At 46.1% G+C, this 15407-nt stretch overlaps 2 protein-coding genes across 2 annotated transcripts; one reads left to right on the forward strand and one right to left on the reverse strand.

Moving 5' to 3' along the window:
- The first annotated feature begins 6349 nt into the window (after positions 1 to 6349).
- LOC123395335 lies at positions 6350 to 7814 on the forward strand. The gene has a single exon (XM_045090320.1). It carries the CDS (start codon positions 6634 to 6636, stop codon positions 7315 to 7317), a length of 684 nt encoding a protein of 227 aa, XP_044946255.1. The 5' UTR covers positions 6350 to 6633; the 3' UTR covers positions 7318 to 7814.
- Positions 7815 to 8253: 439 nt separating this feature from the next.
- Positions 8254 to 10346, reverse strand: LOC123395334. Its single transcript, XM_045090319.1, has 2 exons — positions 10116 to 10346; positions 8254 to 9438 (listed from the first exon to the last, which is right to left on the reverse strand). The coding sequence occupies exon 2, from the start codon at positions 9357 to 9359 to the stop codon at positions 8586 to 8588; it is 774 nt and encodes a 257-aa protein (XP_044946254.1). The 5' UTR covers positions 9360 to 9438; positions 10116 to 10346; the 3' UTR covers positions 8254 to 8585.
- Between the last annotated feature and the right edge of the window lie 5061 nt (positions 10347 to 15407).

Here is a 15407-nt window from a genome sequence, read left to right on the forward strand (position 1 = left end):
TTGGACGTTGATCTCGTCAGCCTGAGACGTCGTGGAATTGTCCGTATCCCGGTAGCCATGACTAACACTCAGATTTTGTCTAAGGAGAAAGATGATGTTGGACATTTCCTTTCCACAGATGTGGTGGTTAAACTCAAGGGCTATGCTTTCACGTTCAGAAGGGAACCAACAGACTTCATACCAGATCCGGATTTTGTCCCATTTATTTGGAGGCAAAAGGGCGATGATGCAGACGATGATAACACTGGAAAGGAGCGGGATGATGACATGGATACCTCCGAACATGCAGTCATCTAAATCGGCTTCTACTAAGGATGTTCAAATGAACCAAGTGCAACAGCGTAGGCTAGCGAGCGTTGTTTCTCCGAGTGCACAGAGACCCGACCATGTAGTCTTGGCGGCGATTCCTTTTAATTTCTCTCTGCAGACCCCGAGAGTTATAGTGGCGCCTCAAGCTACTGATGCTGAGCTGCCAGGTAACCTGACACGTGTTTGGGTGCACACATCCAAGATGGTGCACTGCATGGAAATACATGTATGGATGGTGTACACAACAACGCAACTGTACTACATGCAAATACATGCATGGATGGATCAAAGTTGGGTCAGCTTGCTCCTCCGGCTGCAAAGCCAGTGCATCTGGGATCAGTTGGGGGGCCTTCGGCAATCAGGCCGAGGCAGATGGTACCAATCCTGGCTGGTCACACGGCGACAACGCCAGCCACCAGGACGACCATGAACTCAGCAGACTCCGTGGTCACTGCGGCGACTGCAACTGCACGCATCACGGTTCCCGCAACGACTGCATCAGCACACCCAGCGATGGTGAACACAGTCATAATGGACCCCTTGGTGCCTGCGACCGTGGACATGTCGAACTCCTTGGCGACCGCCGCGGCACAATTGACGTCTGCGGCTACTTCTTCACCGACAGCGGTGTCGTGAGTATAAGTCTGACAGTAGAAGTGTAGGGTACGAAAGGATGGGCAGAGCCTTAGCTACGGCGAGGATGTATGAGTTCAGGCCCCTCCACGGTGGAGGTAAAAGCCCTACGTCTCAGTGCTCTTGGGAGCTTAGTGTCGAGTGGATTATAGGATTACAACAAGTGTTAATGCTTGCACGAGTGAGGAAGGGCGGCTTATATAAAGTGCGTTGTCCTTCATAATGGCCCGGTGGACAAGGGTGAAATAGTGGCGAATAAATGTCTATGTTACAGGTAACGTAAGCCTTAAATGCTAATAGTGGTGTATGAAAACGTATGACCGTTGCCCTCCTGGGAGGTTACGATGTACAGAGTGGATTCCAGTCGGTACATTAAATATGCTCCGAGTGCTCGTCGCCGACTGGATGATGGGGGAGTCCTTAGTTCAGTCGGAACTGTCTAAGGGCCTTGTCCTCTATGAAGGGTAGTCATTGGGTAGGACCTATAGGGCAGGCCTATGACCCTATCCTGGGACTATAACCCCATCAAGCGGCGTCTTCACACACGACTTCGTCAGAGGCTGTCGTGGAGGGGATTGCTACTCCACCCTCATCCCCTCCTTCGGCAACGAACCTTTTGCGACTACCTTCATCGGAAGTGACACCTATCCGTCGAAGTAATCGGCATACGGTTGCCGACGACGGGATGACAGACACTGATGAGGACTCCTTAGCCAAGGCTATGCGGCGTAAAGCAGCGCAGAACCTCGACAACCAAGGTATTATGTCATCACCCAAATCCTTTTTATCATTTTCCGTGACAACCATCGTTTCTAAGTTGAATAATGTGGGTGTTAGTCTAGGAAGTCATGAGAAGGATACTTTTGTTTCGACAAACGCTTTGAGGCATTTGTAATATGACCGTTTGAAGGTTACTCCATGAGTTTCTAGCAAGTCTTTTGTCTCAGATCTAGATGAGGAGGAGCTGCATGCCACATCAGATGGTCATTTACTCTCTCATTTAGTTGGAGAGGTTTTGGATGTGGGCTTAGATGAACCCGGACTTAGTTCATTGAGTGAGCTTACAGCTTCCGGACATAAATCAAAGTCCTACCGTTCCAAAAAAGGTCGCAAAACCTCAAAGAGGGCAAAATTTTCTAAATCTCCTATTGGTTCCTCATGAATGGCATGTTCTTTAATAGCTGAGGTCTTGGTGACTTGGCTAAGCATCTATTTATTGCAGAATGTAATAGGGAATAAAATTTAGACTTTTTGGCTATCTCTGAAACGGGGAGACGTGATTTTTCAGTAAGTCTGCTTAATCATCTTTCTGGCGGGATAGACTTCACTTGGATTTCACGATCGCCTAGAGGTCATTCTGGGGGTATTTTACTTGGCGTAAACACAAGGACTATGGATGTTTTGGCTCCTCGGATGATGAGTTTCATATTAAGCTCCATATTCGCAACAAGGCCGACAACTTCACATGGACTCTCATCGTCGTGTATGGTGCAGCCCAGGATGGGTTCAAGGCCGACTTCCTCCGTGAATTGGTTAATCAAGCACAAGATAATCCATATACCATTATTATTGGTGGTGATTTCAATTTGCTATGATTTCCAAATGAGAAAAGTCGAGGCAGGTTTGATGATCATTGGCCTTTCCTTTTCAACATTGTCATCGACAGTCTTGATCTGCGACAGGTTTCAATGATTGGAAGACAGTTCACTTGGGCTAACAGCCTTCCGGAGCCGACATATGAGAAACTAGATCGCGTTTTAATGGATACCAACTCGGAATTCAAATTCCCTATGGTTTCTGCTCGTGATCTACCTCGCATCGAGGCTCTTTCCGATCATGCACCCATCCTTTTGACTACTGGTTTGCCACGCCCACAGCAGAGACGTAAGTTCAAGTTTGAACTTGGTTGGTTGCATCTGGATGGCTTTCATGACATGGTCAGGGAGGTGTGGGAAAACCCGGTTGCCGGACATACCCCAATACAAGAATGGAATAACAAAATACGTGTAATGCGTAAATTCCTAAGTGGTTGGGCTAGGCATACGGCGGGTATCCTCAAAAAAGAGAAGCTTCGTCTTTCATCTATTATTGATGAATTAGAAGCTCTAGCAGAGGTCAGACCTTTATCTGTGCACGAAATCGACATCAAGAGTCAATCGAATGCACAGATAGCTCGCATGCTGCGTGAGGAGGAGCTCAAATGGTACCAGCATTCAAACTCTCAGTTTATTCTGAAAGGTGATTCGAATACTAGATACTTTCATGGTGTTGCCAATGGTAGACACCGGAAGAAAAATATCCATACCCTACATCAGGAGGAGGGCATGATAGAGGGGCATGAGCAACTTAAATATTATATCACTAATTACTATAAAAACCTATTTGGAGCCCCAGAGAAAGGAAACTTCTCGATGGATGAGTCTCGAACAGAAGACATCCCCTAGCTCTCTGATGAGGAAAATAGTCTTCTAACAACTCCATATTCTCAGGAGGAAGTTAAAAGGGCGGTTTTCCTAATGGAGCACAACAAAGCCCCTGGTCCGGATAGTTTTCCTGCACAGTTCTATCAGAACTTCTGGGAAGTCATCAAATCGGACCTCTTGCTTTTGTTTGGCTACCTCCATGTTGGCCAGCTAGAATTGTTTCGCTTAAACTTTGGTGAGATTATTTTATTACCTAAGGTTAATGAGGCAGAAAGGATACGACAGTATAGACCTATCTGCCTCCTTCATGTTAGCTTTAAAATATTCACGAAGGTTGCGACGATTAGGCTAAATTCGGTTGCTGAACATGTGGTTCGTCCTTCACAGACCGCTTTTATGCAAGTAAGAAACATCCTAGATGGAGTTGTTATCCTTCATGAAACAGTCCATGAACTGCATCGGCAAAAGTTGAATGGGGTCGTACTCAAAATCGACATTGAAAAGGCTTATGACAAAGTCAAATGGACCTTCCTTCAGCAGGCTCTCAGAATGAAAGGTTTTTCTGCATAGTGGCGAGCTATGATCCATAGTTTCGTTTCTGGAGGTAGTGTGGCCATTAAAGTCAATGATGACGTGGGCCCCTATTTCCAAACGAAAAAAGGATTGAGACAGGGTGACTCAATATCGCCCATGCTATTCAATATAGTGGCGGATATGTTAGCTATCATGATTGAGTGTGCCAAAGTTGATGGCCAAATTGATGGGGTAGTGAATCATCTTGTGGATGGTGGCCTCTCTATCCTTCAATATGCTGACGATACGATTCTCTTCATAGATCATGACCTAGAGAAAGCGAAGAATCTGAAATTAATTTTATCAGCATTCGAGCAACTCTCACGTCTTAAGATCAACTTTCATAAAAGTGAATTGTTTTGTTTTGGCGAGGCTCGGGACGAGGCCCATCTGTACGTTGACGTGCTCGGATGCGGGTTGGGACAGTTTCCGATCACATATTTGGGGATACCGGTACACTATCGGAGACTCACAAGTGTCGAATGAAAACACGTCGAGGAGAGACTGCAAAAAATAGGGCCCTACTTGGCAAATGGTTGTTTAAGTTATTGACAGATGACGGTGTATGGCAAACCCTACTAAAGAGAAAATATGTGGGTTCAAAGGCAATATCCCAGGTATACTGGAAGCCTGGGGACTCTCATTTTTTGGCTGGCTTAATGGCTACAAAGAAATATTTCTTCCGCTATGGAACCTTCTCGATTAAGGACGGCTCAAAAATTAGATTCTGGGACGATAAGTGGCTAGGTAATGCTTCACTCCGGGAAGAATATCCAGCTCTGTACAATATTGTGCGTCACAAGGGAGATACCATCGTCACGATTTTGGAATCATTTCCGCCAAATGTGTCATTCAGAAGAAATTTAATTGGACCGAGACTACAATCGTGGAACACTCTGCTTCAGCGGTTGTCCACGATGAAACTGTCACAAGGGTCCGATGTGTTTCGTTGGAATCTACATGGAAATGGACAATTCTCGATGGAGTCCATGTACAACGTTTTGCTCCAACCTGATGTGCCAGTTGATAATAACAAGAAGATTTGAAATATGAAGATACCTCTTAAGAATAAAATCTTTGCATGGTATCTTCACTGCGGAGTCATTCTTACTAAAGATAACCTTATTAAGAGAAATTGGCATGGAAGTACGCAATGTGTTTTTTGTCAACATGATGAATAAAACATTTGTTCTTCCAATGCAAATTCGCTCGTTCTATATGGCCAGTCATCCAAATAGCTTTTGGCTTGTATCCTTCTTGTAGTGTTGCTAATATATTTGGCAACTGGTTGCATGGGATTGAACACAGGGTTAGAACTCTTCTCAGGATGGGAGCGCTTGCCATTATTTGATCGCTTTGGCTATGTAGAAATGATAAGGTTTTTAATGGTAAAAGTACTTCTCTTATGCAGGTTATCTACAGATGTACTGAGACGCTTCGTTTATGGTCGTCTCTACAACATATGAAGAATCGAGACATATTTACGGAGGTGTGTACACGATTGGAAGCTACGGTGAAGGATACTTTTACCCAACATGGGTGGCAGCATGATCTTAGGATTGGCCCCCCTATGGCTTAAGCGTTATACAGATTCGACATGTTTCTTTGTATTTCGTTTTTTTTATTTTGTGTGAGTGAACTTTGTTTGGTTGTGTGCATTCCAGTTATGCAAAGACCGGGTGTAATATGTAAGCCTTATAAAAAAATGCTTTAACAACTAGTGCATGTTTCAAAAGTTGGAGATCCTGAGATGCCAGCGAGAGGAGATCCGTCTGGTGGACGTCAACGGTGGACTTGGAGCTCGCCGTGATGTCCGTCTCATCCTGGTACGGTTGGGCGTGGAAACATGATGACACCGCGATACCAACAAACAGGGGGAGGATTGGTGTTGAAGCGTGGAAACACGGGAGCGATCATCAGCTCGGTAAGTGCTGGACGTGGACGCCCAACGGAAGTGGAGGACTAATTGGCGCGGCCCATCCAAAGCGACGACGGCGAGCACGACGTGTTGCCCGCCCAAAGCGCGGCCATTTAATCCGTCCCCGCCCTGCGTAGTGGGGCGTCGTGGCAGTTCGTTCCGCGCTCCCCGTCGCCGGTCTGGTTGGTTGGTGCGGCGCCGCCCATGGCGAGCCAACCTTTGCCATGTCCCAGTATTCAATTCCCAACGCCCAGCTATACGCCCAACCGTCCAACCCTTGGGGTACAGTACAGTGTGTGAGACTCCTGTGAAGACCATCAACAACCAAAGTACTCCACCCCGTCGATTATTCGTTCAAATTCGAAGTATAAGTAGTACTGTAAGGGAAATTATTACTACATCTTTAATCCTATAGTACTCCTACATGGTTATACGCCCAACCGTCCAACCATTGGAGTACGTACTAGAATCCTGTTCATTTTAAAAACAAAGCAAAAAATGTAGTTTCACAACGAAAAGATAGTTTCCAGTACGTACTCCTACATGGAAACAAGTCAGAAAAATCGATTCGCGTTATTACTGTAGATTGCATTTACGCTAGCCGTGTTTAGAAGCAGTATAAAAGTCGTCATCCAGGCATTGATATCCTTCCATCCCCACCGAAAGAGCGAATCAAACCACCTCTCCTCCGCCTCCACGCACGCACGCACGCTCGACGCCACTTCAAGCTTTGCAACCCCCTCGATCTCTCTCAACATCCCGAGCCTGCCCCAACCAATGGCGTCCACAACCGGCTACGGCAACGTCACCGGCGGCGGCCTCCCCACGCACACGGCCACCTCCAAGCCACCCGTCGACGACCCGCGCCAGCAGAAGCAGCGCCTGCGCCGGCGCCGCGGCTGCCTCTGCTGCGCGTGCCTGGCCGTCACCCTCGTCCTCCTCGCCGTCGTCCTCCTGATCCTCTTCCTCACCGTGCTCCGCGTCCGGGACCCGACCACGCGGCTCGTCTCCACGCGCCTCGTCGGCGTGGCCCCGCGCCTCACCTTCCCGGCGCTGAGCATCCAGCTCAACGTCACCCTCCTCATCACGGTGTCCGTGCACAACCCCAACCCGGCCTCCTTCTCCTTCCCCTCCGGCGGCCACACCGACCTGACCTACCGCGGCGCCCACGTCGGCGACGCCGAGATCGACCCCGGCCGCGTCCCCAGCAAGGGGGACGCGGACGTGCGGCTGGCGCTGACGCTGCAGGCGGACCGGTTCGCCGGGGACGTGGCGCAGCTGATCGCCGACGTGGAGGCCGGGTCGCTGCCGATCGAGGCCAGCACCAGGATCCCGGGGCGGGTGGCGGTGTTCGGCGTGTTCAAGCGCCACGCCGTCGCCTACTCCGACTGCAGCTTCGTCTTCGGCGTCGCGGAGCTGGGCGTCCGCAGCCAGGAGTGCCGCGACCACACCAAGCTCTGATCCTACCCACCTTCCTTCCTCCGTCCGTCTGTGCGACGGTAGCTGTCCGTCTCCGCCGCGCGCGTCGCCGGAGATGGAAGCAAGGACACCTTTTTCTGCCGTGTTCGTTCGTTTGATACGTGGGGCCGACGACGTCGTTGTCATCACGGAGAGAAGAAGAGAAAAGGGTGAGCCGAAGACGCTTCATCATCAGTATAGTACCACTGTACTACTCTAGTTAGTCCCGGCTTTGGGTAGAATTAATTTGTCCTTTTAGTTGTTTCCATTGCTGTGTGTCGTCTTACGATTTTGAGATGGAATTTTCTTGTACAGAGACAGACAGGGTGGACTAGTTAGTATACGCACATATGGCTTGCTCTTATTCTTCATCACATCATCACCATGTGTTTAGATTCTTGCTTTGTGCGCACGAATCCTAAGCATGACCCTGTTATAGTTTATGCTTATACTGTACTATATAGCTTGCTGTTACGGGGTCGCTGGGAGACCTTCCTCGAGTCCTTGATGTTATGATTACTCTACATAATCCTTTAAAGCCAGGCCACCTGTACTGAAAGTAATTTTTAGATTTACAATATCGCGCACTCGTGATGCCACCAAATATGTCGGCAAATACAGGTCAAACATAGACACATCTAGTAATAATACTAGAAAATAAATCCTGTTTGTAATCCTGTATCTTCTGATCTAATCAATAAAAGGTCTGTCTGAATCTCTAAAAGGGTGCTAGGTTAACAGGAAGAGCCGCCATCAATCACTGTGACAGATCGGCACAATTAATCAGGCATATGAATTACTACTACTACAGCTTAGCACAATTAATACGCCAACCAGACAACAGTCGCATCAAACCAAGCCGTGTCAGAATTCGCCACTGCGTCCTTTCAGTTTCACCAGAGTCTTACACATCCAGGCGCAAAGGAAAAGCTACAGCAATGATGAATCTGCAACAGAGTTGCTTCAGTTCGAGCACAAGAGAGACAACAAACTATTTTTAAGATTTACAGAACGCTATGCCAAAAGCCACCCACAAGGCACATGTGCCGGTACTACTATTACATCAATCAGGGCAGTAAGACTGGGCTTAGCTAAAACCAAAGGAAAACTAACATAGATTTTACATGTATAACTTAATTAAGGCTGCTTCCTACTCAAGCATCACTGCTAGCTCTGTACAGCTTCAGAGTTAGCAAAGTTACCACGCTGACATGCCCCTGTAGGATGCCAAGAGAACCGCGCCAAGATGGATGTTCCCCCAAGGAACAGGCTCAGCTCTTATTATCTTCGGCGAAGAGAGTCTTGGGACTGACAGACCCAAAGTCGAGCTTCCGGCAGATGCCTGGGCTGAGCTTCAGCATCTTCAGAGATGGCCGCAGAGGAGCGTCCGGGCAAGTTTCTGCGATGCCGGTAAGCAGAGGCTTTGATTCAGGGGTCTTGTAGCTTTCAGGTGGGATAGCAGCATTTATCAGAACCTCACTATCTCCGGTTGCCTCCAGCGCTTGGTTTGAGATGATCAGATCAAGAAACATCTTGCAGATCCCCTGGAGATACAGGTCTTCCTCCTCCAAATCATCAAACTCAAAACTTAACCTCTTGACTGGGAAGTCATCAGATTCAAAGATGAGCTTTCTGCGGGAGAGGGTTTCTACTCCCCTAACCACGTTCTTCTTAGGCGCACCGCAGAGCGCCTCCTCTGGTCCTGGAGCAAAGGGGTCAAAGATGTTTCCCCGTGGTGTTTGACAACCCAGTGAAATATTTTCATCTGGAGCCTTGCAAGAGATGGACATTTCTAGTGCAACCACATTCAGAGTGATTGCCTCAGCAGCATTACTCTCGTTATCCTCGAGATCACAAACTGTGCCAAGGGATTCTACATCTTCCTTATTTCCAAAGGGAAATTGCAGATGAACTTCTTCGCTGGCACTCTTTTCCAGCACTTCTACAACTGTGGAATCACATTCCACGACTTCTGAGACCTCAGTATCACTGTTATCCAACGCCGCATGATCTACTGCAGGTAATGTGGATTCAGCCCCCGCCATGTGGAAAAGTGATTTATTCTGAAAATAAATGTTATACTCAAACAGAGTATACTACTCCCCCAGACTTCAGTATCAAAACCTGCAACAACAAAAAGGTCAGTACAAAGGAAGATACTGTCATAAACTAACAAAAGACATTTTACAGAACTACACAACAAAAAGGAGTGATAAAGGATCCTGTCCCTGGGTAGAATATTTAAAGTTTGGCCAAATTCAGAATAAACATTATGCATAGTCACAAAAGAACTGACAGCAGCAGCAGCAGAGCATACATTTGGAACAGAACGCTTTCAGAATTCAGATCACAGCATTACGTCATCCTAATAATGCACGTACGCGCTTCCAGGCGTGCTTGAGATTAAAAAAAACATTGCATCATCCAAGACAAAATTGCATCTGCTGCAAAAAAGAACGTCTAAGACAAAATTAAGCTGTTCTGCAACTATGCTTCATATACATAATCTCCCGCTGTTCTCCATCTAAGACAGAATCGAGACTGAAGATATATGTACTACTACATCTATGTAGACGCGGGAGTCGCACAGCAATTGGCGACATCCTAATAACCACAGTACCCCAGATTAGTTTTGCGCGGTGGTGCAGATGTTACAGCAAATCCAAGCCTAGCAATTAGCTCGCGGACGCCTAGCAACTTATCAACTGGAGAAAAAAATTGCATACACGATAGATTGGACCGCGGAACAGGCAAAATGAGGAACACCGGAACCAGATCTGGGAAGGGGAAGGGCGCGATACCTGTTTCTATCTTGATTCAGCCGAAGATTGCTCGCCGATTGACAGCCCCGAGATCCCCCCAACACTCCCAGCCTGGTACGACGAGGAATGGGCGGACAGAGAAGAGATGGAGGGCGTCAGCTGGCGGCGCTGCTCCGGTGGAGGCGGGGAGCAGCGGGGGCAGCTGCGGCGCGGATCGAGGAAGGCAGAGAGGAGATGGAGAGGAGCAGTGGGGGCAACTGGGGAGGGAACCCTAGAATTCCGTTATTTATACACGCGCCTGACAATTCCCGCGCCAAAATTATTTTATCAGGATTTTCGATGCGCGCCAAAAGCCGGTTTCCTTTTTGGCTTTTTAATCTTGCCCAAACAGAGCATTCGTGCATATCCTGTCAATGGCTCGAGGAACAGCTGGATATTATTAATACATGCGATTTTAATTGCGCCCGTATTTTCGTTTTTCTTAGCGGCAAAGATCTTGCGAGATGCTAACGTGTGGGTCCGCCTTAGTCCTGCTCCGGTCAATCTTCGTCAAAAAGGACTACATGCCTATTGTAATCGTCAAAAAAGACCACATGGAGACGAAAATGTAAAAAAAACATCTATACCATGGTGGAGGTGCACCAGCCGACACGTGGCACATGCCGCTGGCGGCAGCAACTACCGTCACAGGCTTAGGCGGCAGCCTCAACCGCACAGGATTTCAACCGATCACACATACGAAAACAAAACGGACTCGTGATGAGGCACGTGCCGTCACTGTCCCTCGCGGCAGCCTATGCTACATTTTGCTCATGGGTTGCAACAAAAAAGCATGTGGGGACAGGTGCCACGTGTTGGTTGACGCACGTGCCGCTACGGCACACGTGGTCCTTTTTGACATTTTCGTTTGTAGGTGGCGTTTTTGACAATTTTACTCGACATGTGGTCTTTTTTGATGAAAAATCCGCACCGACGAGTGAGAGGTTGCGAGTTTTATGACGTAAAAGCACCTTGAGATCTAGAGTTTTGCAAATTTAAACCTTGGACCCGAGTGCATCGACTTTGATTTTTTTTACAAACATAACCCTCTACGCAACCAAAATGACAAAAACACCCCATCTTTAACCGTTTGCTAGACATGTCATAATGGAAGGTCGGCTAGACGTCATTGTCCGCCACACAAGACGGCGGAGTAGGGTCCCCCATCAACATAGATGGCGAAAGCATCATATAGCCAACACATATGGTTGAAGGCCACATCGGTCCAATGATGGAGATGCATTACACCATGCATAATGGTGGAAGGTGGGGAACGGTTATGCAATGGCACGTCAAGACTGACTTTGTCAGGATTACTAGATCACTTGTACATTCGGCCATTGATAAATGGTGTAAGCAGTTTTGTCTCTTTTGTCAAGGTGGTGGAAGAGCACGTGTTATGTCGGACACGCGGCCGCAGTGAGCATTCTACCACTCACAAACGTTGGAGAGCCTTTTATTTTTGTGTTCTACTCATATATCCCGTCATTTCCTCCTACAGTTCCTACCCGATAAGATCTCCTTTAATATTCATCCAAGCAACCATCTTTGCCTCTCCTTCCCTTTTATACGTATACAACGTGTTCCAATGTTCCTCATTTTGCATGTTGGTGACGTTGTTGGTGATGCAATGTGAAGCAGTCTACTTTTTTAGTCGGGTATGGTTATGAAGCTTTTCATATGCGTCAGTTATGAGTATGATCGGTCCAAACAATATTCCTTTGGGGTTTGAAGGGAGAAATGGAAGAGATTCGGAGATGGAGGGCGGGCCTCGTTGTTTGAAGGAGTGATGCAAGAAGAGGGGCGTCCAGACGGTTCATTGGGTGGAGAGAGCGAGGCCGAGGCCAAGAAAGAGGTTGTTGAGGGGAACGGAAAATGACCTGCTAGAGACTATGTTAATTCAAGCATTCTAATACGTTTTAATTCTAGTTGTGGTATTTTAATTATGCCAAAGGTGTCTATGAACTTTAGTTGTAGTAGCTTGTAGTGTATCATCTTATTTTTACAATTTATAATGTGTGCTAGCATACTCATTCAAAGCAATGTAGTCAGAACAATAGCTTTCAGTCTTGACCATGTTGTCGATTTTACGCTATGTTGTACATAATATAAGTTTGATACATAGATATAAGTCACGTACAAAGATAAAAGTCATTTCCTCTTTTCTTTTGACCGCTTACACCTATTGTGTTAATACTAATTATTAATCTTGGTTCTTAGTTATAGTGAGGGATATTTGTCTGAGTAGCGGAGACAGACCTAGGGCAATTAGGCCTATAGCCCTAGGCCTAGTAGCAACTTCCCTTGTAAAATTTTCTTGTATTGTATAGAAAACCATCAGAATGTATCACTTAAGCTAGCTAAGCCTAGGCCTAGCTTGATGCTAGCTCCGCTACTCATATGTCTCATGATAAATGCTATTTATGATCTTTTGGCTTATACATATAAGTTTTATCGATACTTCCACCATGTATTGGTTACTAGATGGAGTTTAATACGAAAAAATGTGAACTCCTGCCGGGGAAGAGTAGATCCTTCTATTCGCACTCAAGATAGGCCAGCTTGAGCCATCCGTTGAGAATGAAAATTCAGTAATAAATATTTATTAAGCAAACTTGAGTCGTCTTTTTAACAAAAAGGTGGGTTCCATAGTTTCTTTTTTTAGGAGGGTCCATAGTTTCTATTGTTCTCTTTTAAATGGTCAGGCCCTCTTTATACACCGAAACCTTGTATTTCATTAAAGGTATTGCTTAAATTGATAGAATAATTTAGGACCAGGCAAATCATAAGAAACTTTCTCTCTACTCACTACCGTTGTGTGTCTTGGACTTATGCTAGTCTATTTTCCTTTTTAATGCAATAGCTATATGTACAACATCCATTTGTGTCTCCCCCCCTAAAAATAGCCTAATATGGGTTGACAATGAATAACCTTTTCGCCAACAGGAGTAATAGTCGAAAGATTGCTCTCTCTCTCTCTCTCTCTCTCTCTCTCTCTATATATATATATATATATATATATATATATATATATATATATACACACCTCTCTCTCTACATCACTCTCAAGCCCATGTCCCTTTCCTTAGGAGGCCTTCCTCGCCATCTCAGAATATTTTCGACCTCATTTTATATAATATGCATTTTCATATGAAACTTGGTTATTTATGATGTACGATGATCCCAGTTAAGCATCCATGACTGATGTTTAAAGTGCTCAACTCATAATTGGTAAATTTGCTTGTTAAATTCTTACCGGATGCACGCGAACATGAATGTTACATTAGTATAAAAAAGAGGGTGTTCGTAATGGAATAGGTAACATGGTGAAAGTGTAGTCATGCCCTTAATTGTGTTTTGGTGTTGCTGACAACACACATATAGATAACTAATCACTAATCCCCTTTAAGTTGTTGTTAATGATCATGTGTTGATAAGGACAAGCTCATGTGCTAACAAGGACAAGATCAAGATAAGCATTCCTGAGCACTACATGCTTGATTCCTGTGGATGTTCACATGGTGGACAAATGAAGATGAATACATAAGCTAGGCTTTCCACATTGTGTATGGGAGAGCTACTTGAAGACTTCATCATGTCTTGCTTTCAACTTGAGCCAAGAAGGAACAACAACATCAAGCTCAAGTGAAAGGGCTAACTCAAAGGTATCAGTTCCTTTGACGTTAGTGGTGCGGTGTGATGATCAGCGAATAAAAGTATACACTCAAGTATGGATCATCAGTACCCTTTTATGATTCTTGAGTCTTTAGGGATCCCGCACTATTAAGAGGGGATCACAGGTTTTGCGATGAACTTGCTCAAACTACATCTCTACTTTTCTGCTCATACCACATCTCCACTTCTCTCCTTTTATCTAAAAACAGAACCAATGCCTCGGACATCCGGCTTCCTCCGGACGTCCGAGGGCCGGACGCCCGACCACTTCGGAAATCCGGAACCTTATACCAGAGAAATCTAGAGTCAAATAACTCGGACTTCCGGCTCCCTCCGGACGTCCGAGGGCCGGACGCCTGACCACTTCAGAAAACCGGAACCTTGCACCAGAGAAATCCAGAGTCAAATAACTCGGACTTCCGGCCTCCCCCTGCCGTCCGAGGGCCGGACGTCCGACCGCTTTCGGAAAATCGGTGCCCGTGAACAGAGCCAAAGTCTCGGACATCCGGCTCCTTCCGGACGTCCGATCCATGTTCGTCTATACAATGGTTCCTGATATATATATATATATATATACATCTCACGGACGACCGACCGTTGTCGGACGTCCGACCCCTTGTGGGCATCCGGACATCCGAGAACTGCCGAACGTCTGACCACTGTCAGACTTAAGTGACCCCAACGGTCACTTTCCCCTCTCCACTATAAATACCCCCTGCCACTTCATGAGAGTGTTCCCAACAAAGCCATATCCTCATAAGAACACATTTCTACCTCACACACGTTTGCTCACACCAAATCTTAGATCCCAAGAGTATTTGTGAGCCCCTTTGAGAGTTGTTCCAATCAAAAGATAGATCGTCTCCCTCTCCTCCTCTCAACCCAAGCTATTTGAGATTTGAGCAAGTTTTGAGCATTCCCCGTGATCTTGTTACTCTTGGAGGTTGGAGACTCCTAGGCGGTAGGAGTTCTTCAGAGAGGAATCAATCCGTGTGATTACCCCCGGAAAAGTTTGTGATGGTTTGGAAGCCACCTCAAAGGCTTACCACTAGTGGTTGAGAAACGCCTTCGTAGTGTTATCTCGAAGGGAGAATAGGGTGAGCCTTCGTGGCGTTGGTGTGCCTTTGTGGTAACATCCACCTCTCTAACGGTGACTAGCTTCCCTCCAAGGAAGTGAACATCGGGATACATCTTTGTCTCAGTGACCTTGGTTATCCTTAACCCTAACTCCTTACTTGTGGTTTAGTTGTGTTACTTGAGCATACATACATTGCATATTGTTTGTGCTCATTATATTGTGTTGGCTATTTCTTTGTACAAGATTAATCGTTCAAGCATACCCTCTATATCCACACGTTCACACTTGCAGCTTTTGATATATCGTGTGCTATAGTGTGATCTAGTATCTTGTGTCGTTCACCTACTTGTCATGTGATATAGCTCAAGTAAGTTTGTGTAACTTACTTGTGCTTGTTAGTAACCATATTGTGTATGCCTTGGTAGATCGTGTTGTTGGTACACGTTGCGGTGCCTATTGCATTTAGGATTTGTGCTTGAAAAGTATCCTCTTAGTTTATTTCCGCATTAGGTTTAAGCCAAATCCGAAGAAGTTTTTAA

This window comes from Hordeum vulgare, chromosome 5H (assembly GCF_904849725.1).
Source record: "Hordeum vulgare subsp. vulgare chromosome 5H, MorexV3_pseudomolecules_assembly, whole genome shotgun sequence".
NCBI classification, from domain to species: Eukaryota; Viridiplantae; Streptophyta; class Magnoliopsida; order Poales; family Poaceae; genus Hordeum; species Hordeum vulgare.

Bases quoted from the DNA above. Each gene is read 5' to 3' on its own strand.
- LOC123395335 (XM_045090320.1), top strand. From the start codon at position 6,634: ATGGCGTCCACAACCGGCTACGGCAACGTCACCGGCGGCGGCCTCCCC.
- LOC123395334 (XM_045090319.1), bottom strand. From the start codon at position 9,359: ATGGCGGGGGCTGAATCCACATTACCTGCAGTAGATCATGCGGCGTTG.